Genomic DNA, 26,113 nt, shown 5'->3' with positions numbered 1-26,113 from the left:
TGGGCGGTGGCATGGCTGGGGGGCTATCATTAGTGGCCCCCCAGCTGGTTGCACTTTAGTTTGCATATGCTTAGAAATGGTGCTGACTCAAAACCGAATACTGCACCTTTAAGAGCAAGGAAACACCTCATGCATATTAATGGTCAACGAAACACTATAGGCAACTGTAATATTAATGAACCTGTCCAGCAAATACAAGCCAACACCACAATGTCACACAATGTCACAAACACGATCTGTCCCGGGTGTTTTCAATTTCAGGCCGTAAGTGATCAAGTCTGATCAGGAACTATTAACATCCGCTGGTTCAAAAAAAGGACTATTGATGAATGTGAAAAAGAAATGGAGATGGTTTACTCCTCCCTTGTTTACTCACTTTGCCACCTCCGGGTGTGTGTTTCATATTGTCTTTAGAACCACACCTAGCTTGCACGTTAGTCAAGTCCAACTTCTGATCGAGAATTTGAACCTGAAAGAATAAAACAGGGTTGGAGAGGATAAAAAATATCTGAGACAAGAGGAAAGACCAAAATTTAGGGAAAAAAAAGAGTAGACCGCCATCATGACACATACAAAACTTGACTTGAAAGTCAATTAAATGAACAATTTAGTTAGTGAACTTCAGGAAGAATCAAGACCACAGAGTTAGGTTCATCCCACATGTACATGCATGTCTACCTTTGGGTAAATGTTTAATACTGTCTTTGGAAGTACACTTGAACAAGTCCAGCTTCTGATACTTTGCGCAGCAAGGACAGTATGTGAGGATCAGAGCAAGGAATAAAAGCACAGCAGCTAAGAAACCATATGTACAGACTTTTAGAACAATGAGGTTTGACTTATTTTTAACACTGTTCCACAATTCTGGTCCAGCAATCCATTGTCCTGCATAATTTAATATTCTTGTTGTCCTGTATTATTCATTTTGTCATCACAAAGTACTTAATTGTGTAGCATGGAAAATTTTTAGGACCAGGATTGGGATACAGTGAGGTATTCCAACAGGAATGGGTCAGTTAGTGTTGGTAGGCTGATCCAGAGTTTCAGTAGTGTTTAGTTTCAGCATTTGATTAGTTTTGACTGCATTGCAATTGAGAGAATAGTATAATGAAATAGTTTTTTTTTTTTTTGGTAAAGGGGGAAATTGGAAGAAAATTTAGAAAATAAAAAAAAATATATATATATAATTTCCTGATGGCATTTGAGAAAATGTATTACAACCCCAACTCCGAAAAATTTGTGAATCTGTGCAAAATAAAACAATGCAATGATTTGCAAAAATTATAAAATTGTATTTTATTCACAATAAAACAAAAAAACGTATAAATTAAATTTTAATATGTATAAAATTAATTTCAATTGAGAATATATATACCATTTTAAGGAAAGAATAAAGTCATTTTGAATGGCTGCAACACGCCTCAAAAAAGTTGGGACAGGCTCATATTTAGCACTGTAAAGCATCACCTACATCTGGGAACTGAGAAGACCAGTTGCTGAATTTGTGGAAGAGGAATGTTGTCCCATATGTGTCTGATAAAGGTTTGTAACTGCGCAACAGTTCTGGGTGTCCTTTGTTGTGTTTTTCATTTCATGATGCGCCAAATGTGTTGAAATATTGAAAGGTCACTTCAGCACCCGGACTCTTCTACTACGAAGTCATGCTATTGTAATTGATGCAGCATGCATTTAGAATTGTAAATATGCAAGGCCTTCCCTGAATAAAAGACGTTTTCTGAATTGAAGCATTTGTTTCTCTAAAACCTGTAAATACAGTTCAACATTGATGAAGCTTTTGCAAATGTGCAAGCTGCCAATTCCACAGGCACTAATGTACTCCCATACCATTAGAGATGCAGCTTTTTTTAACTGAGCACTGATCATAAGAGAGATTTTCTCTCTCCTCTTTATTCCAGAGGAAGTGGTGTCCATGGTTGTCTTACCACAGAACAGTTTTCCATTTTGCCATTTTCTTCTTTGCATGATAGAAATTTAAACTGCATTTATGGATGAAATGGCAAACTTTGTTGACAGACAATAATTTCTGGAGGTATTTATGAGGCCGTGCAGTGATTTCCATAAGAGAATCATGACTGTTTAAAGATCACAGAAGTCTGAGGGCCACGAAGATCACGGACATCTAATTTGATTTTCGCCCTTGTCCCTTGTGTACGGAGATTTCTCCAGATTCTTTAAAACTTGTAAGGATATTATGTACTGTAAATAATGAGATATTCAACTGTTTTGCGGATTGATGTTGGGGAACATTATTCTGAAATTTTTCCACAATTTGTAGACACAGTCTTTTACAGATTGGTGATGTTCTGCCCATCTTTATTTCTGAGAGGCTCTGACACGCCTATATTTCTACCCAATCATCTTACTAACCTTTTGTCAATTAACCTCATTAGTTTTAAAATGTTTCTACAACTGTTTAACTTTAATAACACTTTCATTTTCCAAGCTTTTGTTGCCCTGTCCAAACTTTTTAAAGACATGTAGCAGCCATCAAATTTGAATTGACCTAATTTTTTCTTACAATGTTTTTATTTACATTTTACACAGCATCCCAACTTTTTTGTATTTGGAGTTGTAGGAAATAGGGTTAAGTAGAGATTTGGCTGGTCATCACTGGAGGTAAAAACTACAGCAAATTTTTCATCCCATTCCGTTACTCACTTTGCCCCCTCCAGCTACATGCTTGATATTGTCTTTGGAGCCGCACTTAGACTCAATATTAGAAAAATCCAGCTTCTTATCGAGAATTTGCACCTGTGCAAGGTAAATATGGGGGAAAATTCATTAATGCTAAACGCCCACCGTTGCTTTAGCTTGCCTTAATTATCGTTATCTCACAGAAGATTACAAGACGTTGTTCCAACCGAGTCTTTAACTGTGTAAAATTACAAGCTACTGTTATTACAATATTGGAGTCTCTGACACTGTGGATCAATTTCTTGAAATGACTTTAAAAAAAAGTCAATAAAATGTTATTTATTTTTCTGGTCCACATACCTTGCCTCCTCCAGGAATGTGCTTTATGTTGTCTTTAGAACCACATCGAGCTTGAACATTACTGAAGTCCACTTTCTTATCAAGAATCTGGACCTTTAGACAAGAGCAGTACAAAAAAGCAATACAACTTTTACAAATCACATATAATTAAACAAAAAGACCATGTTATGTTGTGAGAACTTTCTAGAATCTATCAAAATAAAAAGTACTGGAATTAAACCAGTTTTGGAAATGGAAATGTTACAGGAGTTTGTGGTTATGATAACTGATGGAAGAACCAAAACGCAGGGTTCTTCCCATAGTTACTCACTTTGCCACCTCCGGGTACATGTTTGACCTTGTCTTTGGAGCCACACTTAGACTGAACATTACTAAAGTCCAGCTTCTGATCAAAAATTTGGACCTGTGAAAAGGTAGAGTGAAGGTAAGCGAGAAAATTCAGGACAAACTGATGAAACTGAGGAGTTATAGAATAAGTGTATCAAGAGGAGGAAGGTGTTGAGATGTCAAAAATGTTTGCTGTACCATATTTCAATTGTTAAAAATAATTCAAATGATCTGAAACCATCAGATAATTTTTGTTGTTAGACATCAAGGATGCCAATCTGGAAACGCTTAATGGTGATTGTGTAAATGTGAGTGTGAATGTAAAGCATTTCTTTCTACTTATGCTTTCAGTAAAACCTGACTGGAATAAAATTATAGATGTGACAGAAGAGTGTGACAAAAAAAAATACCCGGCCTCCTCCGGGCTGGTACTTGATGTTTTCAGTAGAACCGACTTTGGGGCGCACGTTCTTCAGGTCAGGCAGGGGCACCGCAGCCAGAGGTGCTGGAGAACGGTTCTTCAGGGAGCCAGGAGATTTGGGGGTACTGCGGATCACAGCCACCTTCTTCATATCCTTTGCTACTTGGGTTTTATCACCGATACTCTTGCTGCCAGGTGACTTAGGGGTGCCAGGACTACTTTGGCCACTTGCTTCAGGGGTCTTAGGCGAATCTGAGAGGACAACACGATATACGTTGCAGATTCAAGATGACAATGAAGTATTGACAATGTTTTATTTGAAGAACATAAATAAGAACTAAATATAGGAAAGAAGGTGGCATCAAAATGTTTTGAGACTAGTTTTGTAACAAGCCATAAGCGGTAAGAATTACACACCTGTGGGAGATTTGTCTAATCTGGGTTCTCTGTTGCAGTGAGAGAGAGGGGGGGCAGAGAATTCCCCAATTAAACCCTTAATTGATCAAAACTTTTTGCTGTCCTTGTAGTTTTTGTTCCCCTGAACCACTTGCTCTCCTACACCGTCACTTAACAGTGACACTAACAGGGGACACCAAATTCTTCTAAGAGAATCTTCACTGTTTTTTTTTTTGTATCATTGTATCATAAAAAAACCTTTGACTGATCCACACCATTCGGGACACAATCAAAAAATGATGTTTTAAAATCAAATAAATAATTAATCTCAAATAGTATGCGAATTCTATACTTCCAAAAAACATTTGCTTTACCTTTTCCATTTTTCACTGGTTTCTTCGAATCCACTTTTACTGTAGTAAAACAAGCAGAAACATCAGTTTAGTCATTGTTGTCATCTAATTTCGGGACATACATTACATTCAAAGAACTTGACTATGCCTGATGTATTAAAAATGGTATAAGCTTCTACAAAAAAAGGCTCTTAGATGTGTATGAAATCTGCACACACCTACAGCATTCTGTATCACATTAATCAGCGGATTATCAGATTCCAGAATCGATCAATTGAATTTAAATGAATGCCTCTTGGAAGTTTGATGTTGACGTTCCTTTGACTAAAAGTACAAATTTATTTGCCTTCAAATTTACTTAAGTATTCAAAGTACTTGATTTATTATGCCTACTGTAGTATGTACTGTACTCAATGTTCCTATTCTCATTTTTGTCACAAGATGCTGGCTTAATCAACTCAGCTTACGTAAAAAGACTCTAATGTTACTCTTAACACACTAATCTATTATTAGTATTATATTAATGAGTCAAACACTGATTGATATCTATTAAAATGAACATAAGCCCAAAACCTTTTCAACTATTACAAAAAATCGCACAAATATGGCCACAGGTGTTGTGGCGAGTTCGAGTCAGGAGATTCTTCCATCATTTATTCCTCTCAAAAGGTTTTTCTTGCTGTTGAACTGACACTGAACCGTATGTTAATGTTAAGTAGATACCACCAAGTATCCGCAATTAAAACATGTTCAAAACAGAGTGCACGCTCTACCCTGATTGGTGGTTTGCCGCATGTTTCAACAGTTACGTTTTTATCCACTCATAAATAAAAAAGAACTACTGCTCTCGCTAAATGTAGTTGAGTAAAAAGATATTTGACTTTGAAATGTAGTGAAGTTAAAGAAAAGTCTCCCCAAATGTATAGTAAATTACTGATACATGGAAAAGCTACTTAAATACAGTAACGAATTACATTTACTACTGTCCACCACTGGTATAGCCAAATCCTGGTTGCTCCTCTTCCAGAACTCTGTCTTAGACTTGTCCAAATTGAGGGGATTCCAGAAACAAGTGTATTTCTATTGAGATCATGAGAATTATGACTCTTTATTTACACAAAAAGGTAGATGACATTCAACTAATTATGTGACGTCCAACGCCAACTGGTTTCAGTAGATTTCATTTAGGGATCTGAATGTAACATATACACACAGTTTATTATAATGGGTTAGATTGTATACATCCGTGACAATCTGCACAATACGGAAAAGTTTAAATGGCGGTGGTGAAGTTGTTGGTTGTCGGGGAGGGCCGATTGTTGCTGGGGGCAAATATTGGGTAAGAACGGGCGCTTTGAGGATGGATTTGGACTGTAGTTAATGTCAACAGTCTGCTACACTGACTCAGGACTACCGTTTGCTTCTGATCATCATCACTGCACCCCGCAACATCGTATATCTGCTATAAATGGACATTCGGGGCAACCCAGATGAGGATGGGTTCCCTCTTGAGTCTGGTTCCTCTCAAGGTTTCTTCCTTATGGCATCTCGGGGAGTTTTTTCTTGCCACAGTCGCCACCGGCACGCTCATCAGGGACAAACTTACTTATAAAGCACATATTCATTTTTTATCACCACATTATCTGTGTAAAGCTGCTTTGAGACAATGTTTATTGTTAAAAGCGCTATACAAATAAAAATGAATTGAATTGAATATTCAAGTCACTGTTCCTCCATATGTGTGAAATATGCTAAATATGGCTTAACTAATCATTGCATTTCTTAGACTAAGACATCTGAGAAGATAAAGTGTAAATGTCTAAGTTGAACCTCCAAACATAAATACAGGTCTCTACAGGTCAGTGAGTCACTGACCTGACTGAGGAGGGGTCATTGCTGGGATTTTTGTTCCAGCTGCGTAAGGCCTGCTTCCTGGAGTCTAAAAGCCAAGAAAAGTGTAGTCGATTAGTGCATTGCTGACAATGTTGTATTATATTCACTCTTCTTTAAAAGAATTAATTCATATCGAAATCTGTACTTGTGATATTCTCAGAACAGCTCTGTAAGCATCATAACTGCAATATGGGTGTAACGGTACACGTATTCGTATCGAACCGTTCCAGGATAGGGCTTTTGGTTCGGTGCACACGTGTTTTAACGCACTTTCTGTTTTAACGTGAGGAACATAGGTAAAATCTGAGTTTCCTCATGAACAGATTAAGTGGTCAGACCACAACATATTCATTTTGTTTAGTCTCCAACTCGCACTTTGAGCACAGTGTCACTGCACATGTTTGAAAACTGCCAATGCACGATTTTGTGGATTATGATATGTGAAATCGCTGCCACGTCCTGCAATCACCAACGTTTTTATGACAGTCTAGCAAAAATGGATTCTTTTGCGGTTTATGTAAAGCATCCAGAATTTCTTTTAAAAGGAGAAAATCCTGACAATTCTGCATATCGAGGGAGTAAATAAATGAATGAAGGATGGAAGAAATTAATTTGTTTATGCATAAATAAACGGAATGAATAAATAAATAACTATCTAGTGTGTTTCTTAAATACAGACATATGTTTATGTATGCTAAAATAAGAAAAACAGTTAAGTAGCTAAGTATATATATATCTATTAAAAATTTTATATTAAAAGTAAAAAACACACAATTATATACACACTTCTGTATTACCCAAATAGAGCCTAACAAATGTGCACTATTTAATTAAATTTTTCATTTATTTAATTGTATTTAATCAATTGAATGTGTGCCTATTTAATCGATTACTCAATTTAATCAGTATAATAAAAGTGTTAATAAAAGTTTTATTTTTATATATTTCATTTTATTTTATTGAAACCAAGGCAGGCATTGTATTTAATATTGTTTCTAGAAATGCAAACTGTTGATGTTATTATGTAAAATATTATTAATATTAATAATAGTAATAATAATGATAATAATAATAAATGAAAGGTAATAAAAAAAGACTGTTTTTATGTTTTTTTTGTTTTGAAATGAATGAATTTCTTCCCACAAAATATTTTTTTTGTGTACCGTTACACCCCTAGTGTGCAATGTTAATCCTTATTCAAGCTCGTATTGAACTTCCTTTCAACACACTGCACAGCTTTTGTCTTTACTCTTTTTCAAAAGTTTTGGTTTATAATCCCATTGTATAAAGGTTTCTCCCTCATGGTTTCTCATGGGGATTTTTCCTTTCTAAAAACATGCTTTGTGAAAAGTTCATTCGATGCACCCTTGTGCATTCAATAGATTACAGTAGATAGGACATACCAGATGCCATAATATATACTTACATTTCATTTTTTTACATTATACATTTTTCTTTGGGATGCATGCTAGGGTTAACCAGACAGACTTGCATCTATGCATTATAAGACATAATGGTGTGTTTCGCCAGTAAATATTTAGTTACTGTATATCACAGGGAAAAGGATTTTAGATCTCAGTTTGCATGCAGCAAACGTGCCAATGAATTAACAGTAAAGGAAGGCCAGTCTGATGTTAGTCAAAATTAAAGAAAAGCAAACTACCCCTGCAGTGGGAGTGCAGATTAAACCATTGCAGAAGCAAGGGAGGGGTTTTCTCAGTGATGATACTCACCCTTGGCCCACTTCCTTTTGGTAAAGCATTTGTAGGTGCTGAGGGGGAACTAGAGGAAGCTGGGTTTTTTTTCACAATGCTGGGGGGTCTTTTTAGGGAAGATTGTCTAGCTTTGGAAGAAGGGGCTCTATATGTCTTTGGGTTAAAAAAAAAAAGAACCAAAGATTCAATACAAATCGTGAACCAAAAGCAAAACAGAATAGGAAGGAGCGGAGAGAAAATGTAAAAAAAATAAAATAAATACAAAAATAATATCTTACCCGTTTCTCAGTGTCATTGTCGGTCTTGACTTGAGCTGCAAGAAAGAAAGATTCGAGTCAAAAGAATTCATTTTCCTCTGATTGGCCCAATTAGTCACATGTACCGCAGGGATCTGCCATGCTTTCAGAGTTCCTCTTCAGTTAGTTTCCTGTATTTGATATGCTACACAAATTGGATATGTATTAATCCAATAAATCCAATAAATGATAATGATAAAGAGCTGATCACAGGGACACACACAAAAAATCATGCAGATGTGCCATGCTAAAGGAGACTTGTGGAAACGTAGCCGGCCAACATAGCCTTTTATCGACCATCAGCACAAAAACAGTTCGCATTAACACCAACCAAGATCAAAGCACGTCAGAGTGACTAAGGTTCTATGGAAGTCAAGCTCAAAAAGGTAGTTTTGGGGCAACAAGCGAGGTTCTTCAGTGCTGTGTTTATTTCGCTTAATAGCAAAAGGAGAAGAAAACAGCCCTGAGAAGCGAAAAGGTAGGAGGAAATCAAACAAGAATGAGATTGGGCTGGGATTTGGGTGAACAAATGATCACAGACCTTTGAAGTTAGATACGGGGACACGAGATTTTTTAGATGGTGAGCCAAAGTAACCGACTGAAGAACCGGTCAAGTCCTTGAAAGGAGGAATGTCTTCTTTTCCTTCGGCCTCTAGATTCTCAGTGTGATGTGCCAACTGGTCTTCAGTTAAATTAGTTTTATTACCATCATACGTCCCTGAATTCAAATTCTCTGGTATTAGCGTAGCATTGACAAAGTCCTGCTTTGCTTCATGACCTGCTTGGTCATATTCACAGCTCAGTTCTACTGATAAATTGATATTGGTAGAATGCAAGATGCCGGTACTGGCCATATCTTCATTTTCATATTGATCTGACACAATGGGTTGCCATTCATCTTGAACTTTAACAGAGTCTTCTTCGGAGACAGAGGCACCTCCGCTTTCTCTGATCTTCTCCCCAACCGCTGTGAGATCTTCCAGGGCTGCACTGCGGATTAAAAATGACACAGGAAGCTCGCTCTCCAGGGACAGACTTCGGGTGCGATCGGGACTGACTGGTCGCTGGAGCGGTTTCTTAGATGGCCCACTCCAGCTGGTCATCAGAAAATGTTCTTCTTTTTCTTCGGGTATACTCTGGTTTATAAGGCCTCCACCCAGGTCTTGCCAATCTTCATCGTAACGCCCTGAAACGAAGTTGACTGCTACATCTGGAAATATTGTTGCACGTGCTTTCAGAGTCCGATGGCATTGCATCGTTTGGATTTCATGACCTAAAGAAATGCTTTTACTGCTCAGGCCTCATAAAACCTGTACATTGTTGATTAGTAAAATCCAATCAAATCAGTGGCACTTTTCCACAAGAAGAAAAGGCGAAGAGAAACTCACACAAATATAAAAAAGAAATCATGGAATGGCAAAATGATTATTTTTGCTAGCCCTCTTAAACAAAGGAATATGAACACAGATTAATGTAACATGGCGTGATTTAGAGTTAAAAAAAAGTACACTCTCCATTAATTCTAAGTTTTAGTTTATCAAGGGCAGATTGCAATAAAAGAATATTTCAGCATGTAGTCATTTATTCCACAAAGTCCAAACCCCATTAAAAGTCTGCAGTGGGAGCTTAAGAGAGATCAAACATCAATATACTGAATCATTGTTATGAAGAAAAGAAGGCCAACATTTCTGCAAAAAAACGATGCGAGACTGTGACACAAAAAAACCTTATTTTCAGATTATTGTTGCTAAACGTAGGTCTATGTAGAATAGTGGAGTCAGTGATTTTTCATAAGGGTGGCCAGGCAGTTGATAGCAGTTAGTCTGGAGTGGCACAAAAAATATTATACAAACACACATGGCACTCATTAAACCTTCTAATACTTTTAAAATGCATTGTAGGTGCCAGAAGATGAACCAAGTCTTCCATGAGGTTGGGTTGCACTCCAAATGGTGGACAACTGTGCAGTTTTTAGAAAGTTTCCAAACGCTATCATATAGACATGATCGAGATTGTCCTAGATCAACATTTGAGAAATGATTTTTGTCTTTTAAAAATGCAATTACGAGTGAGATTATTATCTACAAGGTGGTATTACCTTTAAAATTTTCCATTTTCACAGCAATACATCGCTTTCAGCCCTCCACTGACCATCCCTCCCTGACCACCCCTCCCCTGGCCACCCATAGCTCCACCCTGGTTTATGTATGCTTATTATTTCCCTTCTGGTTCTAAATGTTGGTTTGTTTTTTGAGAAAAGAAATGCCTACATACTGATATCTTGTCTACTGAGGTTATGTTTTGTACTTTCGAGACTTGAAGGAGGGTGTGCTTTCTTTTTCCTCCCCATTACTGTATTGTTTAATAGTGAATAGATAGGGATGCTTTTATTCTGAATTGAGCAACAGTATTGGGCCAACATTGGCCTGAATGGCTGTATTACAGCATTTAAGCAGATTTGGAATATTCTTCAGAATTTCAGTAGTTCAGAACTAAAAGAAATTCGGTGTATGTGAACATATAACAATAGCGCAACATGATTATTACAACATTTTGGCAATATTCTTCTAAGTCTAGTTTTTATAGTGTTTTTAAATTAGAGTAAAATGGTGTTCGGTGCATCCCTACTACTCGATTCTGAAAAAACATGAAGGCGATTGAATAAAGGAGAGAAAACCACGAACGGTACCTGTTTGAGATGTACCTGTAGGTCCTCCTGCTTTTCGTACATGGAACGTATTCATAAGGGGGAAAATAAGCAGGAATTAGAGAACTGTAATTTAAAACTATTTTCTCTTGAATGTACACCAGCAAAAAAAAAAAAAAAAGCTGGGAAAGAAGGTGCAATCATTTGCCATTGTTTGGATGCTAACAGGCGAGCTTACCTGGAATGATCTAATAACTTAAAATACACTCGTTTAAAAATAAAACTGCTGTTGGAGGTGAAAAGCAAACAGTTTAAGAGAAAATAGCATAGTGAAGCGTGAAAGAAGGTTTTGTCGAACAAGCTGTCATGACACGCCAAGCAGCTGTTGCCGAGAGTGCCTTTGTCATTTTGAGATCACACCCATGCCATGGCAGCCATCAGAAAATAAATGCATAAGAACATTCTAGAGAATGTTTTTCTAGCGAATGTTTTTTCTCCCGGCTGAGTGTAAGAGTGCAAAACGTTCAGCATAACACGTGTAAGATCATCAGCAGAGTCAGGCTGTGGCTTGCAAAGGATATTTACTTAGACATGGAAAAGAAATAGCAACAAAACGTACTTGGTTACCCAAAAGCAAAGAGCAAAGACAAAAGGTTGCGGAGGTAAGTATGGGTTCTGAGGCGAAACCAAAGCAGAAACAAGCAAAACACATCGATCGTGACAGGCAACAGTGGTTGGTAGCGCCTACCACTCTGCCCGTTTGAATCAGCCGGAGCAGATGCATGCTGAGCTTCTCCGTGTGCTTCTGCAGAATCCACCAACCCCTCTATTAGACAACAATTGAGACCCTTTAATTACTCAGCACCAACAATAGACAGCTGCAGGTTAACTCTTTCAGTGGCAAAAAGTAAAAGGAATCATTTGCTTCGATAGGTCTGTTTTTCTATTCTATTTCCAGAGGGACTCATCTAAAACACATATTAGGAGTAAAGTTGAAATGCAGGACACAGTTATGTTCGGTTGTACATGAAGGCTGCCTATTGTGGATCGATATACAATGTTGTCTGAAAGGTCTCTGAAATAAGCAGTAAAACTAATCTGAGAGCTTTTTTCCTATTTCCAAGTACTTAAGGGGAAGAAATGAAAATAATATTTTATTTATTTTTTACACACACACACACACACACACACACACACACACACACACACACACACACACACATATATAATTTATTGATTATCTTTTTTTACCACATTGCTCCGCCTCATTAAGAGAGTTGGTCTCATCCTGAGGAAACTCATGTGCTAAAGCGAGCTCTTCATCACCATGATCCTCTGTAAAAGCACCAGAAAAGAACACTTAAAAAAAAAAAACCCTGAAGAAAATGATATTTTGAAACCGGGTCCTGTATGTTTGGTGCATATTTTTGGAGTATATAGAAACGTGGTACTGGATTTTGTTTGGTTTAAAAAGATTGTAAATATTATTCGGAGGGGAGTTGCAGGATCGTATAAGAATGAAGTCATCTGCTCAACATGCCCTTCATGACTCCATAAAAAACATCATCTCAGGATCTTTCTCCTTGCCACTGTAACCTCATTACGAATCAAAACCTAGATATGTATTTCTGTACTGCTCCTATGTGACACTTTCTATTTATAAAAAAAACCCCACTTAATTCAGTAACCACTTTATTCTGAATGGGTCTCAACACTGAGCAAAAGCCAAAAAACCTAGAACATGCACAGAAACAGCTCAGGATCGAACCTGGGATTGTAGATAACTGACCGAACAACACTATGCTGCAACCCTAGAGCTATACAGCTCATATAAAATGACATCATTTAATTACAAAAATGCAGATGGATTTCAACAAAGCTGACATATTTATAATTGTGAAATTGTTTATTGAAATTGATTATAATTATTACTCTGAGTCTGCTAAACATATTCCTCTCATCATAAATACAATAAATGAAAGTAACACCTAAAATATTTAAGACCACACTCGTAGTCTTTTTAATTACTTAATATCAATTATTCAAAATTTAAAGCATAAAAATTGCTTTTCTTGGAATTTATGTTACATTTTTTAAAGGGAACTCTACAAATATTGCATGCTTTTTTATGTACATTAGTTCAAATATAATTGAAAACAAATAAGTCTTTACATTTTTTTGAACTTTGTAAAAATGTCATTTTGTACTTTATAATACAACCATGTTCATGTCTGAAAGCATTCATTTGAGCTTATTTAAAAATCACAAATGCCTGCTTGTAACCAACAGTTTTGTTTTCTTTTAAGTCACTTTATATGTATTACATTATTGTGCATAGAGAACCATGCAGGGCCGAGTTTCTTTGCAGGAGAAATTCTTTGGGGCAGAAGAATAAACAAGCAGAACAAGCTTGGAGTTTAAATCAATGAACCAATTCACATGCAAATTCAACAAAATGTCAGCCAAAGTCCCATGTAAAAAGGCTTACTTACTGGACTAATGTTCATGCTACAACAAAACCATTTTGATTTTTTTTTTTTTTACTGATAAGGAAAATGATTATTAATTCTCTTGCCATAGAACTAATAAATTACTGCCTGAAGATTTATCAGTTCAGTAAATGTATTCATGTATTCTAAACATGTTCCACAAAGTAACAAATCTCAGGGCTTCAAGCAAATCGCAGGATCTTGGTTTTACTCTTAGCTTCAATACTGGGAGCAACAAAACAACGGTATACCTTCAGATCCAACTAAAAATAAAAAATAAGGTTGGCTGCTTTGCATTTTATATAACCATGTAAATGTAAGTAAAATTTCAAAAAGAGTTTTTCAAGTGGAAAAGAATGAATCATGCCAAGTAAATATGTAGGATTATTTCCATAAACAATAACAACAGAAACAGAACCATGGCTTCTTTGAGTAACTGCATGCCAGATTTTACTAATTTAACCTTATAAAATTAATGCAGGCTTCATGCCATGCTTCACCTCCTCACCAGAGGCGGCGCTCTCTACTTTAGAGACCTCAGTCCCTGACATTAGCTCGTCTTTGGTCGGTTCGACCAAAACTTCCTGGGGCACGTCTGAAAGAAAGACTTTACAGTTACATGGGGGAGGGAAACATGAAGTGCTCAAATGGTTGGTAATTCAAGTGTTTATTCAGAATTATTTGAGAAGGCCATGTTTTGTTTCACGTGGCTCCCATGTAGAATTCAACCAACTCGATGAAACTGGTGCAATTTACCCTCCAGGAACACACTGAACAGTTTTCCCACATTGAGTGTAGCCTGAGGTGGAAGTTAAAAGGGCAGAACTTACTAGCACCCTAGTGAGGGGAAAGCTAGACTACTGACTAGCATGTATAGGGGTCATAAATAGGGTGAAGGGAGAACGTTATAACAACGCCCACAGCATTATAATGCGTCTGACACAAGGAAGGTTATTGTTCTCATGGTTGGCACACTTGGTGAAATGCTGCCTGTCAGTACAATGAGTGCATCGTTCTGTTTGTCTTTCCACGCTTTATTTTTTGCCCACAGTGCCAACAGTCAACAATTCTGTTTCAAAATGTTCAAGCCAAGCTTAAAAAAGCTCAGCTGATGACAGTTTGCCGCTGATCATGTAACGGAAATCGCCTCGGTTTGCTAGGGCCATTTTGGATCTTAGCACTGAATAAATAAATAGGAGCTAGCTTTTTATTCAAACCTCTCCACCACCATGCACATGACAAAAACAAGGCTGGAATGGGCTACAAGACCATCAGAGTGTTGCCTTGGCCATATGTTTTTTTTCATTGTCATGCTGGAAGACTCATCCATTACCCATCTTCAGTGTTCTGGCTAGAAGGCCAGAAGGTTCTCATCCTAGATATTGGTGGTGAAGTCTTCCTGCCTCTAAACACAGCTCAAGTTTGGTCTTATCTGACCACATCGCATTCTTCAAAACCTTCTTTGAATCATTCAGATGTTGATTTGCAAACATCAGGCGGGTTTGTTCATGTGCTTTCTTGAGCAGAGAGAGATTGGTGTGTTACCAATGGTTTTCTTGGTGACTGTGGTCCCAGCTCTATTGAGATCATTAACACTCTCATCCCATGTAATTCTGGGCTGATCCCTCACCTTTCTCAGAATCATGCTTACCCATGAGGTGAGATATTGCATGGAGCTCCAGCAATTGATGGTAGCCCATTCCAGCCTTGTGCAGGTCTACAATCTTGTCCCTGACATCCTTTGACTGCTTTTTGGTCTTGCCCGTGGTGGTATCGAGCAGTGGTCCCCAACCTTTTTTGCGCCACGGACCGGATTATTGTCGGACAATATTTTCATGGACTAGTTTAATGTCCGTCAATATTTCCACAGACCGCCCTTTAAAGTGTGGCAGATAAATACAACAAAAACAAATGATACGAACGGCAAAAAAACTGGAAAAAATACCCTCTAGCCCAAGGTTGCGTTCATATTCCTTACTCATCTAATTAAAAAATTTACATTTTAGCTGGAAGTAGAGTCATCATAGAATTTGTTTGAAGGGTTACAAATCTGAATTGCTGCCTGTGTTAATTGCACTCAAAAACCAGCTGTGATAATAAAAATGTTACAAAAAGCCACTATAAACCCCCCCCCCCCATACACACACACACACACACACACACACACACACACACACACACACACATAAACATTAGTATATAGCTGCGCTGAATTCGTACTATGGGCTACACCAGTACAGAGTTCTAAGCACAGACTGACCCAGATTCCAGGATTCCAGAATAAAGCATACAGCTGCAAAGGCTGGATTGAGCACCCTGTCAAACGTGGCCTTGTAGTGTTTATGTAAAGCAATTAATAAAAAAAAGACGTCAGGAAGCCATTGCTACACTGATTACACTGCAAAGCGAACATACAAATTAATATGAATGTTTTGATGATGTGATTCCAAATATAAAACCAAACCACCATTTCCATCACCCAAAAAACAATATAGAGTTTATACTCTTTATAAATTTCACTGCCACTTCAAATGTTTTCAGGTGAATTGTGTGTATGGCAATAAGATTTAGCAGTTACGCTCATTAGGGGTAATAGATCATCTGTTAATGAAGCCTAATTATTTGATTTAACATGTTTATTCTCTGAGAAGCACATTCCCCTACAGTTTTTCCAACAGGATTTCAATGCTCATGACAATGTCACAATTATTTTCATGCAGGCACAATGAACTCTATTTAGGAATAGACATGAATGTCAGATTTGTTTAATCCGCTATGCTATTTTGGCAGCGTGCTCATGGCAGTGTCCCTCTTCAGAGGCAATTACGCGTGTCCTTTCATTTTAGAGTGGAGAAAGAAACACTGCACATTAAGGTTCAAAATACAGGTTTTCAAATATTGTTTTATCGCATCAGAATATATTTTTGATTTTAATAAATCCTAAACTCTTTTTTTTTTCTAGGATCCTAACACAAGCCATACTCTTCAATGAAAAGCAATGATTTCTTGGAAAAATCTCTCAGTATTCACCTCACCTTTCATTGGACTGATGCCATTCTCCAACTGATCCCCGTGGTGACGGTCGTTGACAGCCATGCCAGCAAGCGAGTTCGCCATGGCATCGGCCACGTTGCAGTGGTTAGAGTGGCTGTTAAACGAATCATGCTGCTGGTCCATTGCAAATAAGGATCACTCTAAAAAAAAAAAAGAAAGGAAAAGGAAAAAAAGAAAAGAGAGTAGATATTAAGAAAGAAAATAGAAATTAAGATTTAATTAGCAATTATGCTAACTGGACAAACCCCACTTCAAGAGCACTACAGACAAATATATCTTCTGGACAGGCAGACTTGTTTGTGTACAGTAATAAGCCATAGAGCCATAACTCCATGGGCCCTGTAATTCTCATAGCATTTTAATAGAAATCATTCACAAAAAAGTCGTCTTCTACTGAAATCGTAGGTTTAACTCAATGTAAACAGACCCAGGGCCGCTTTAAGCAGAGCTATTTATACATGCCAACATGCAGGTCTGGAGTAGGATTTCAGACACGCTCCCCAAAATAGTGCAGTCGAGCAGAAGTGAGTTTCCTCTCTCACACTGAAAACCAACACTTCCTCTTCACTCCAACTTCATTTTAATAGCAAATACACATGCGAACATGGCTATCCACTCACAACTGAGTGTTTATTAATTCAATAAGTGAATAGAATGTGCTGGTTAGTTGAGCACCTTGCAGCATTTATCATGTTGTCATAATTAATGATTATCAGGTCCCTTCTAAGGATTTGATGAAAACCATAAACATTAAAATGGAAATCTTGTTGTTGCCGAAAGCATAGATATGCAGAGTGAAATGCAAATGGAGTTCCGCTTAGATTCCTGATTTATTGTGAAGATCAAAATTTCAGTCATACAACTGAGCAAATGAGGGCTAAGGGCCTTGCACGAGGACTCAGCCGTGGCCAACATATTTTCCATTGAGCTACCACTTAAAGCATCTTTATACATAGTTTGTCCTGTTCCTAGAGGGAATACAAACGTGGACTACATAATACTAGAGGTCGACCAATTCGTTGGTTTTGCCGATTCATTGGCATTGTTGATTTGACCTATTATAGGCAAAAATCCATACCGATAATTTTTCCGGGTTGCCTCTAGAGGCGACTCACTGACGCCACTTGCTGTTTGTTTGAAATGTCTTTTTTTTATTAATTTCGGATGGAACTGTTTCAATTATTTTGGAGGGTTCAGTTTGAATGCGTCTTTTATTTTCCTTAATATTTATTAAAACAATCAATATCTTCCTATTTATTTCACTTTTAATATATGGAACAAAGTTCAGTACTATTGTACATGCAGTGTAATGTTTGTTTATTATTCACGATCCATTTTAAAAAGTATTGGTTGATGAATCGGTTATGGGCACGTACAATCCAACCTAGCTATCGGTATTGATCGACCTCTACATAATACCATAGTATAATATATTTTAGAGGAAGTTGTAGCTTAGGTGTTGGACTTCTAATCAGAATGTTGTGAGTTCAAACCCCACCACCACTTGCTGGGCCCTTGCGCAAGGCCCTTAAACCTTAACTGCTCAGTTGTGTGAATAGGATAATTGTAAGTTGCTCTGGATAAGAGTGCCTGCCAAATAATGTAAATATATTCTAATATATGAGCAGATTCTACTACAGCTCATGCTCACTCCAATATTTGTACTGCACGTGGTGATTAAACGGTTAATCCCGACATGTTTAAATGTGGTGACGAGAAGGTCTTATTTTAGCCGATGACTGGACAAGATTAGGAAATAGAAAACGATTACATTTATGTCCTGCTTTTTTTTCCTCCACAGCTTCTCCTCCAGTACTTTCTCTGACATGTGAGATGTAGGGACGCATACATGACACGGGCGTCCATTCATTCTAAACTCAATATGTCTCTTCTTATATATTTAAGTCCAAGTCTAGACATGCTATCAGAAATGTTGAGATCTTCTGTTTGAAAGAATGCTATCCTTCAGGGTGTATGCAGAGAAATGCTACGTGAGGGGGAAAATGTAAAGCCTCTGACTAAGCCCTGAAACCTGTTACAGAGCAAGATCAGCTTAACTCTATCCTTAACCTTACATTCTGGTCAGATGTCCGTCTAGACAAGCAAGTCAACAGACTCTTCAGGCTCCTCCGGGTGCCAGATTATGATTTCCTTAGAGAGGCAACCAAAACTCACTTGAGAGCCAGTAAAACTGCCATATTTTATATTATTAAGGAGGTAGTCGCTCAATGGTTAAGGCATCTGACTATGGGTTGGAGGAACATGAGTTCAAATCCCGCTGCTGCTACCTTACCTTCAGCAAGGCCCTTAAATCTCAAATGCTGTAAATGTGTGTGACGAGCGAGCCTGAAGCAGCTTTTTCAACTCCATTTGTCCAAACATATGCTATGGAGGAAAAAATGAAAGTTGGTTCAGCAGAAAATTTCTAAGGCTGGTGGGAAAAATCTCACCTGCTTTGTGTGCCATTAGTATACGCTAACCTTTACCAAACATGTGATGTTTGCACTGAGATCTGTCTGTGTTTCGAGATGACTTATCCATTCTTCCCTTGCCAACTGCCATTCCTGTTAACCTGGAACATCGGTTTTTGACACTTTCTACTCATTTAATATTAAACTACAACGTATGGTGGACGAGGCTCATATTTCTACATCAGGATATAAAAAAAACCCCAGCAAACCTCACACAGCATTTTTTCCTGTTTATTTAGATCTTGTCTCCAAGGACAGTTAGGGATCACCTCGTAATTACCCAGGGAGGTGTCTGTGTTTGGTGTTTTATTAGATGTCAGGGCAAAGGTAGGCATTTCATGTGCGTATAAGTTTGTCTTTGGAATGCATGCTTGGCTCAGCTTCTGTGTCTTCAACAAACCCACCAATGCATATGTGACACGAGGGAAGCTTTAGATAAACAATGATATTGACATTGGAAAGACACACCTCGGTTTACAATCTTTACACTTGGAAAACATACACCTTTTCAGTTACGCCTATGTACATATAATAAGCATGCCTAAATACTTGTGTTGTATTTTTACACACATAAATGCAACTATTTAATACTAGTGTGTAAGAACAAAGACTCAAAACCAAATAGCTGCACAGCCTGTTATTTATGCTTCATGGATTTCTAGCCATGAGGGCATGTCTGAAAAGAAACACTACCTAAGGATAATTACTCTCCATGATTCGAAGATTCTCGGAGATGGCTCAGAAACCAAATTCTGGCTCGCAATTCAAACATTTAGGTCGGCCAGACATTACAAAAACCCATACCATAGTTTGATGTTCGCTGCATTCCCTTCCTGCTGTATGCAATCAGTGTCACTGTCACTGCCCTCGAAACATGTCTCAATGCTAAACATTCACATTAGTTGCTCCAAAATGGAAATAGGAGGGGAAAAAAACAATATTGCTTGTAAAATTATTTAAAAACCCATAAATATTATTCCTGGATAATTATTCAACCTTTTAATCATATTCGATATAAAACGTTTGCTGATCGGAAGGTCGGGGGTTCAAACCCTGGTTTCGCCAATCTGCCACTCTCGGGCCCTTGACCAAGGCCCTAAACCCTCAGTGCTCCAGGGGCTTCCTAACATCGATGCAATATACGAAGAATGAATTTCACAGCCCCTTTTACCTTTGATGCTTTTTTTAAGGTAAGATTCTCTAACAAATTCCTATAAATTCCAATATATTGTTTATAATGACCTAATTTAGGGGTTTCAACACAAGCAACACAAAACTTATAAATAGCCCTACATTATTATTTATTTGACCTTTTTTTCTAAATACTGTAGGTAGATACTACAATTGGATATAAGATCCATTATGAACACCAGATAGTGCTGGCTAACATAATTGTCATGATGCACGTGCTACAGTAAAGAACGTCTGCTCTATATATATTCGTGCCATTACCAATGACATAAGGCAGAGATGTTTTAAAGAGTTCTGAACTGATTTTAATATCCAATGCACCCTTGGCAACTAGTGTCTGTGCCAACATTGATGCTAAAATTGAATCCTCAGGACTTTGTAAGTTTGTTGAGCCAGAATTACACAGCAAAACCATAATCGTGTGCAGTGTGTAGGGAATCGGGGATGCTGCAGGATCAGCATGCTCTCCTTATGCATGACTGGCCTTGCCTCTTTGACCTAGCTTTTTAATTTCCTTTCTCTGTCTATTCTCTTCAGATCTCTTTTGCCCTCTTTTCCATGCTCTCCATGCAGGAGCCCTGCTTTGTGAAGACGCAATGACACATTAGCTGTAATAAGAAGTATACTTGTATGTCAAACTGCTCTAAGCAGAATACCACCTGGCTTGGTGTGTATTTATGGCATGAATAGTCAGTCAGTTGGCTACAATTAGATTGAGACGCTATTTGACAATGTCACGCTGATGAAAAAGTAAATAGGAATATGATACACTTTTCCATTGGTTTATTAACAGTGATACTACTGTTTTGTTGCTGTTTTATTAGCAAACCATTAAAACCTGCAAAAATTGTCATATGTCTTTGCCAGATCTTTTTCACTATCTAAAGGAAATTAATATATCACATTATATGTTTTAATTCAGACATGTAAATGATGCTATCACCCTCAATCAGTGCTTCTTACAATAAAGTGGCAATAAAAGTTTAAATATATATATACAGTGTAAAATAAAGCCATAGCTATGATAACATCCATCAGCAATCATGTGCAATTACCATGTCTGCTATGCTGTGCACTTTCATAAGAGTGGTTTTCAACCTACTGCCCTTCATTGTGGAGGGGTTTACAACTGCAACGCAATAAAGAAACCTGAGAACGATGTGGCATTCCCAAAAGGCCCCAGCAAAGCACTCTTGGAAACAGGGCAATGTGGAATCCCATAAACGCAAACTCCAGGAATTTGGTCCTTCATGGTTCTGCGGGGCGGACTAATAGCCTAAGTCTATGCAGCTGCACATTTACTATGGACATCTCTGTCATTCCATAGAGCAATGCAATGGTATGCAAAAATGCTGCTTTGAGAAGTTGATGAAAAAGTAATTTTATTTTGAAAGTCTGCCAATATCTGTGCAGGATTTCCAGCAGGAGGCTTATCAGTCATGGAACAGTGTAGTAAACATATATAATCCAGTCTTTTTGTCAAGAAATATTGTTTATGAATTACATGGGACTGATGATGAGATCTGGAATAGAATGAATTAACTATTGGGAAGCCACAGAAAAGAGAAAAATGACCATTAGGCTGAATTACAAGCTTCTGCTCTGAAATCAGAATCATCAGAATCAGAATATTTATATTTATATAAATATACATATTAAGTTTTATATTAAGTGAAATGAAATGTGTAGCAGCAGTGAAAAAGAGATGGCAAAAAGTCAGACTATTTATTATGTAGCTGGCTGGACTATCACTGCGAGGGAAGGATTCTTGGCACCAGAACTACAGGATGTCAGGAAAACAGTGTTGTAACCATGCATGCACTGAAAGATCAAGTCAAGCTGCATGGTTTGAAAATGTTATATATCGTCTGTATGTAACGTATGTTGCATGTTGTCACATGTACAGTATGTACAGAAAGTTCTTGCACCAACTTGCTGGTTTTAGTTCCTATGTAGCGTGTACATTTGCTCAGATCTGGTGAATTCACATCTCAAATGTATTATGTAAACGTATTAAATCAACCCACCGATCGTCTCTTAGAAAGATTTGCTAAAAAAAAAAAAAAAAACACTACTTTTTTTGGGATTGTGAACTTGTTCAATGATAATCTCAATGAATTGTAGAATTTGCATAAAACCCTGTCCTTGGTTCTGACTCTAATATCCAGTTGTGCATTATTCATGTAGCAAAAACACCACGGTAAATGAACGTAGGGTTTTTTAGAGAACATTAATTTTTTTTTCAATAATCCTCAACTTTCAGAACTTCTTGCAGTGAATGTAGATGATGTAGGAACTCAAGAGAAATTTTAAACTTGCATTACATACGTGAAGGATCTTAAATCGCTGGATTCTCAGAATAAATTTAAACACATTTATACATTGCTTCAGATCAAAACATCTCCTAAGAAATTAAACATAAATGTAAGGATAAGAGATGCACTTGCACTGCCGATATGAAATATCTATCGCTCTGGTTTTCTCAAACAGCTCTTAAAATGTAGATCCATGGTTTTTACTTAGGTCAAAACACACTCCTAAATAAAGCACAATTTCCTCTTTGAGCCATCAAGACCCTCAATCCACCACATATTCGTATCTTCCTAATCAGCCTGAACCAAGCAATGAAGAACAATGAACACATGCTGGACCATATGATAGTCCCTTGAGGATGGGATGGAAAAACAACAGCTTAAGGTATATCAGTGGAATCGATAAAGATGTCATCGGTGAGAAGGAATAGAAGGAATATCTGCAGTATCAGGAGGACTGCTGAACCAATCAGAGCAATTGCAAAGCTCTGGTTCACCCCCATCTCCAATCCAATTAGGGTCAATGTGGGTGCGGGATAACACGCTTAATAATGAGGACTCCATGTCTCATGGATGAACATCCTCATGCATAATAGACATCAACCGACCAGATCGTGCACGTGATTATTTTGCATGGCTTTGAGGATGAAAAACACACACACACACACACACACACACACACGCACACGCACACAGACACAGACAGTCAAGTGCAAGGCTATTGGCGATGTCATAAAAAAATCTCCAGCCGACAAAGGGAGTGTATTTTCCTCCCAAGGAGAGACAATGGCAAGTCGGGAACGCGCTTTTGCGCAATTTCTTTTGCGCAATTTGCTTCCAGATACGCACAGGACGCAAATCATATATGCTTTTGTAGGGTGATTTTTTACGCACAGCCAGACGTCCATTAGGCAAAACGCACAATGGTCCAATGAGAACAAAGTGAGACGCGGCGGCGCTCTGGTTTCTCAAAATACAGGAATAAACATCATCTAATAGTTTGAATGAAAAAAAAAAACCCAGAATGGCAATCAGGAGGCTTTATGTATATATTGTGTATATATAATATATATGTATATGTACATTTACATATACATATATATGAGAGTGGAGGTGCCATAATAAATACCGTTACACTGGCTGGCGGCTCCATGGAGCAAAATGAGGCTTCATTCTCCACTTATTTCCTGTTATATCCTTTTTAATAACATTTGGGTAATTTTAGATCTGTTCTGCTCTATTCTGAGCAATAGTTTATTTCTGTGCGGGCCTGATAGTCTCACACAAAGAGCAAAATATACACAAAAAACATAAACATATACAATACATAAACGTACGCGTCTTGGAAAAAAAAAAGATAATTTCGACATTTCGAATGCATTTCAATAATAAAATAACCCCATGACAGAAGAACGCGCTTTGCTTACCTGCCCTGCCGACGGCGTTATTGTCTCTGCAGCTGCAGTCGCACACTGTTGCCCCGTGCACTTCCCACCCGCGACCTGATGGAAGCCGGGGGGCGCTATAACACCCCCACCCCCAGGCCCTGCTCCAGTTTATCCATATTCGTGTTCTCGCCTTCAACGGACACAGCAGACAGTCTGGAGGTTCTAGAAACCTGGATCATGCATTCAGACTCTACATTAAATGTTTCATCTTTAAAAATTATTCCTATATGCAGTGTGCATCAATTTATGCCATTTGTATCACAATTCAGAATTTTTTTAAATCATATCTACGTTAAATAATCCTTATTTTTATCATTATTATGATTATTATTTATATATAATTATCAGTAAATGTGCAATACCTGTATCATTTAGAACGTGACCAATAATCTGTGATCAGACAACTATAGCAGAGGTAGAGCTGCATTTTACTGAAGACAGAACAGGAAAAAACGTCTGGATTTATTTTATGTTCTTTTTTCTTCTTTTTTTCGCACTACAAATGTCTGTTTGTGAAAGGGCCATGCGTTAGAAGGCCCGAAGGGACTTTAGCAAATTGTTTTCTTGCTGTCTGTCTGAAGCAAAGAATTAAAAAACTATCTGTACCATAGTGAATTGCACATCATATTTCCTTCAATCGCATTCTGTGAATTTTCAATGTACGCTTTGAGATGCGCATCCCTAGTCTGCAGAGTTTGTGTGTTCTCTCAGGTACTAGTTTGAAGACATTGCACTGATCTGGTTGAATGTGTGTGTTTGAGTGTGGTTGTGCCCTGCGATTTGTTGGCGCCCCATCCTTGGTGTCCACTATGACTCTGTAGTGTAAGTGTTATAAAAAAATTATGGATGGTCACCTTCATCACCTTCATACATTGGTTTTAGACGTCTGATTAGATGGTCATGCGTTCAAATCCCACCCTCATAAAGCTGCCATTTCTGGGACCCTAAACAAGGCCTTTAACCCTCAACTGCTGTGTTATAAGAATGAGATAATTGTAAGTCACTTTGAATAAGGGCATATATGCCCTAAATGCTATTCTTTTATAAATGCTACATCCATGTGTATTTGCCTTTAACTGCAGTCACAGATCAAATGTGATTCATGTTTTGATTCTTAAAGGCAGAATGAAATCTCATGTCATATCACAGTTTATAATGTTATCAAAACACATTATTACAAAAACATATGCATTTATATTAAGAACATGTATCGCCATAACTGAGGCCGATGCATAGCCAATGATACATTACATTAAAGATACATATGAAGCAGTTACCAATGATGCAGTGATGCAGTGCATTCTGATTTCGATACATTTCGATTCACTTTTATTTCTTTGGTTCAGACAGACAGCAAATCATCAATTTACATAAGTTGCAGCTCTACCTCTGCCATGTTAATCTATATTCTGTGGGATCCTCAGAAGATGCCATATTCACGTAGCAGCAGTGGTGCTGAGAGAAGACGCTTGAGAAATGAGCAGAAATCAATCTACAGATTAAATATTGGTCACAATTTATTGGTCATTTTCTAAATAATACAATTATAGCGCATCTACGAATAATGATATATAAATAAATAGTTTTTTACTGATGCAAATATGTTAAAAATGATGTGCCAACTTGTATCTGATGCACACTTTTTTAAATCAATGCATCCCATTGTTAACTCTTTGCCGATGCACCATTCTATTGTTTTGCTAAGCAGCGTTTCAGCCAAGTGCTATAAAAAGTTTTTGCCATTTTATTATTGTGAACACAGTGAGGCAGAGACTTTTGTGAAATAATCACAAGATAATAACATTTTTGCACCAAACCTTTGCCTAGAATTATAATTACAAAGAATGTTCCTACTCCTCCATCTTCATTCTCTCTTGTGGCTTTGGTTTACATTTATCAGACTTCTCTAGCCTGAGAAATTCTGCACAGCTTGGACATCCCTAGAGATTTGTTTCTGTGTTGTGAGAATTTTGGGGACGACAGTTTTTCTGCCTCCCGCTCATACACATGCATTTTTTTTCTTTTTGGAAATAAGCCCAGGAAAACATCTGTCACTTTATTTTCCCACAGTTCAGTTCAGGGAAG

The 26,113-nt window shown here is 37.6% G+C and overlaps 1 protein-coding gene across 7 annotated transcripts in view; it reads right to left on the bottom strand.

Annotated features, from left to right (window-relative positions):
- Nucleotides 1-24,121, bottom strand: part of mapta (microtubule-associated protein tau a) — a 35,776-nt gene extending 11,655 nt beyond the window's left edge. For 2 of the 7 annotated variants that reach the window (XM_083557115.1, XM_083557114.1), the window contains exons 1-13: nt 24,008-24,120; nt 16,588-16,746; nt 14,061-14,147; nt 12,315-12,398; nt 11,812-11,889; nt 11,106-11,135; nt 8,399-8,433; nt 6,388-6,451; nt 4,534-4,572; nt 3,753-4,015; nt 3,016-3,108; nt 2,680-2,772; nt 377-469 (exon numbers count right to left, since the gene is read on the bottom strand). In XM_083557115.1, the coding sequence (XP_083413241.1) occupies nt 377-469; nt 2,680-2,772; nt 3,016-3,108; nt 3,753-4,015; nt 4,534-4,572; nt 6,388-6,451; nt 8,399-8,433; nt 11,106-11,135; nt 11,812-11,889; nt 12,315-12,398; nt 14,061-14,147; nt 16,588-16,729 (1,101 nt within the window). In that variant the 5' untranslated portion in view covers nt 16,730-16,746; nt 24,008-24,120. Of the gene's footprint in view, nt 1-376; nt 470-2,679; nt 2,773-3,015; nt 3,109-3,325; nt 3,419-3,752; nt 4,016-4,533; nt 4,573-6,387; nt 6,452-8,138; nt 8,274-8,398; nt 8,434-8,957; nt 10,549-11,105; nt 11,136-11,811; nt 11,890-12,314; nt 12,399-14,060; nt 14,148-16,587; nt 16,747-24,007 lie in introns of those variants that run through there. The other 5 variants (XM_083557116.1, XM_083557113.1, XM_083557110.1 and 2 more) reach the window with 5 other exon arrangements.
- Between the last annotated feature and the right edge of the window lie 1,992 nt (nt 24,122-26,113).

This window comes from Silurus aristotelis (assembly GCF_946808225.1).
Source record: "Silurus aristotelis genome assembly, chromosome: 12".
NCBI classification, from domain to species: Eukaryota; Metazoa; Chordata; class Actinopteri; order Siluriformes; family Siluridae; genus Silurus; species Silurus aristotelis.
Note: the sequence above shows the minus strand (reverse complement) of the source record. Positions and strands in the feature narration are given on the sequence as shown.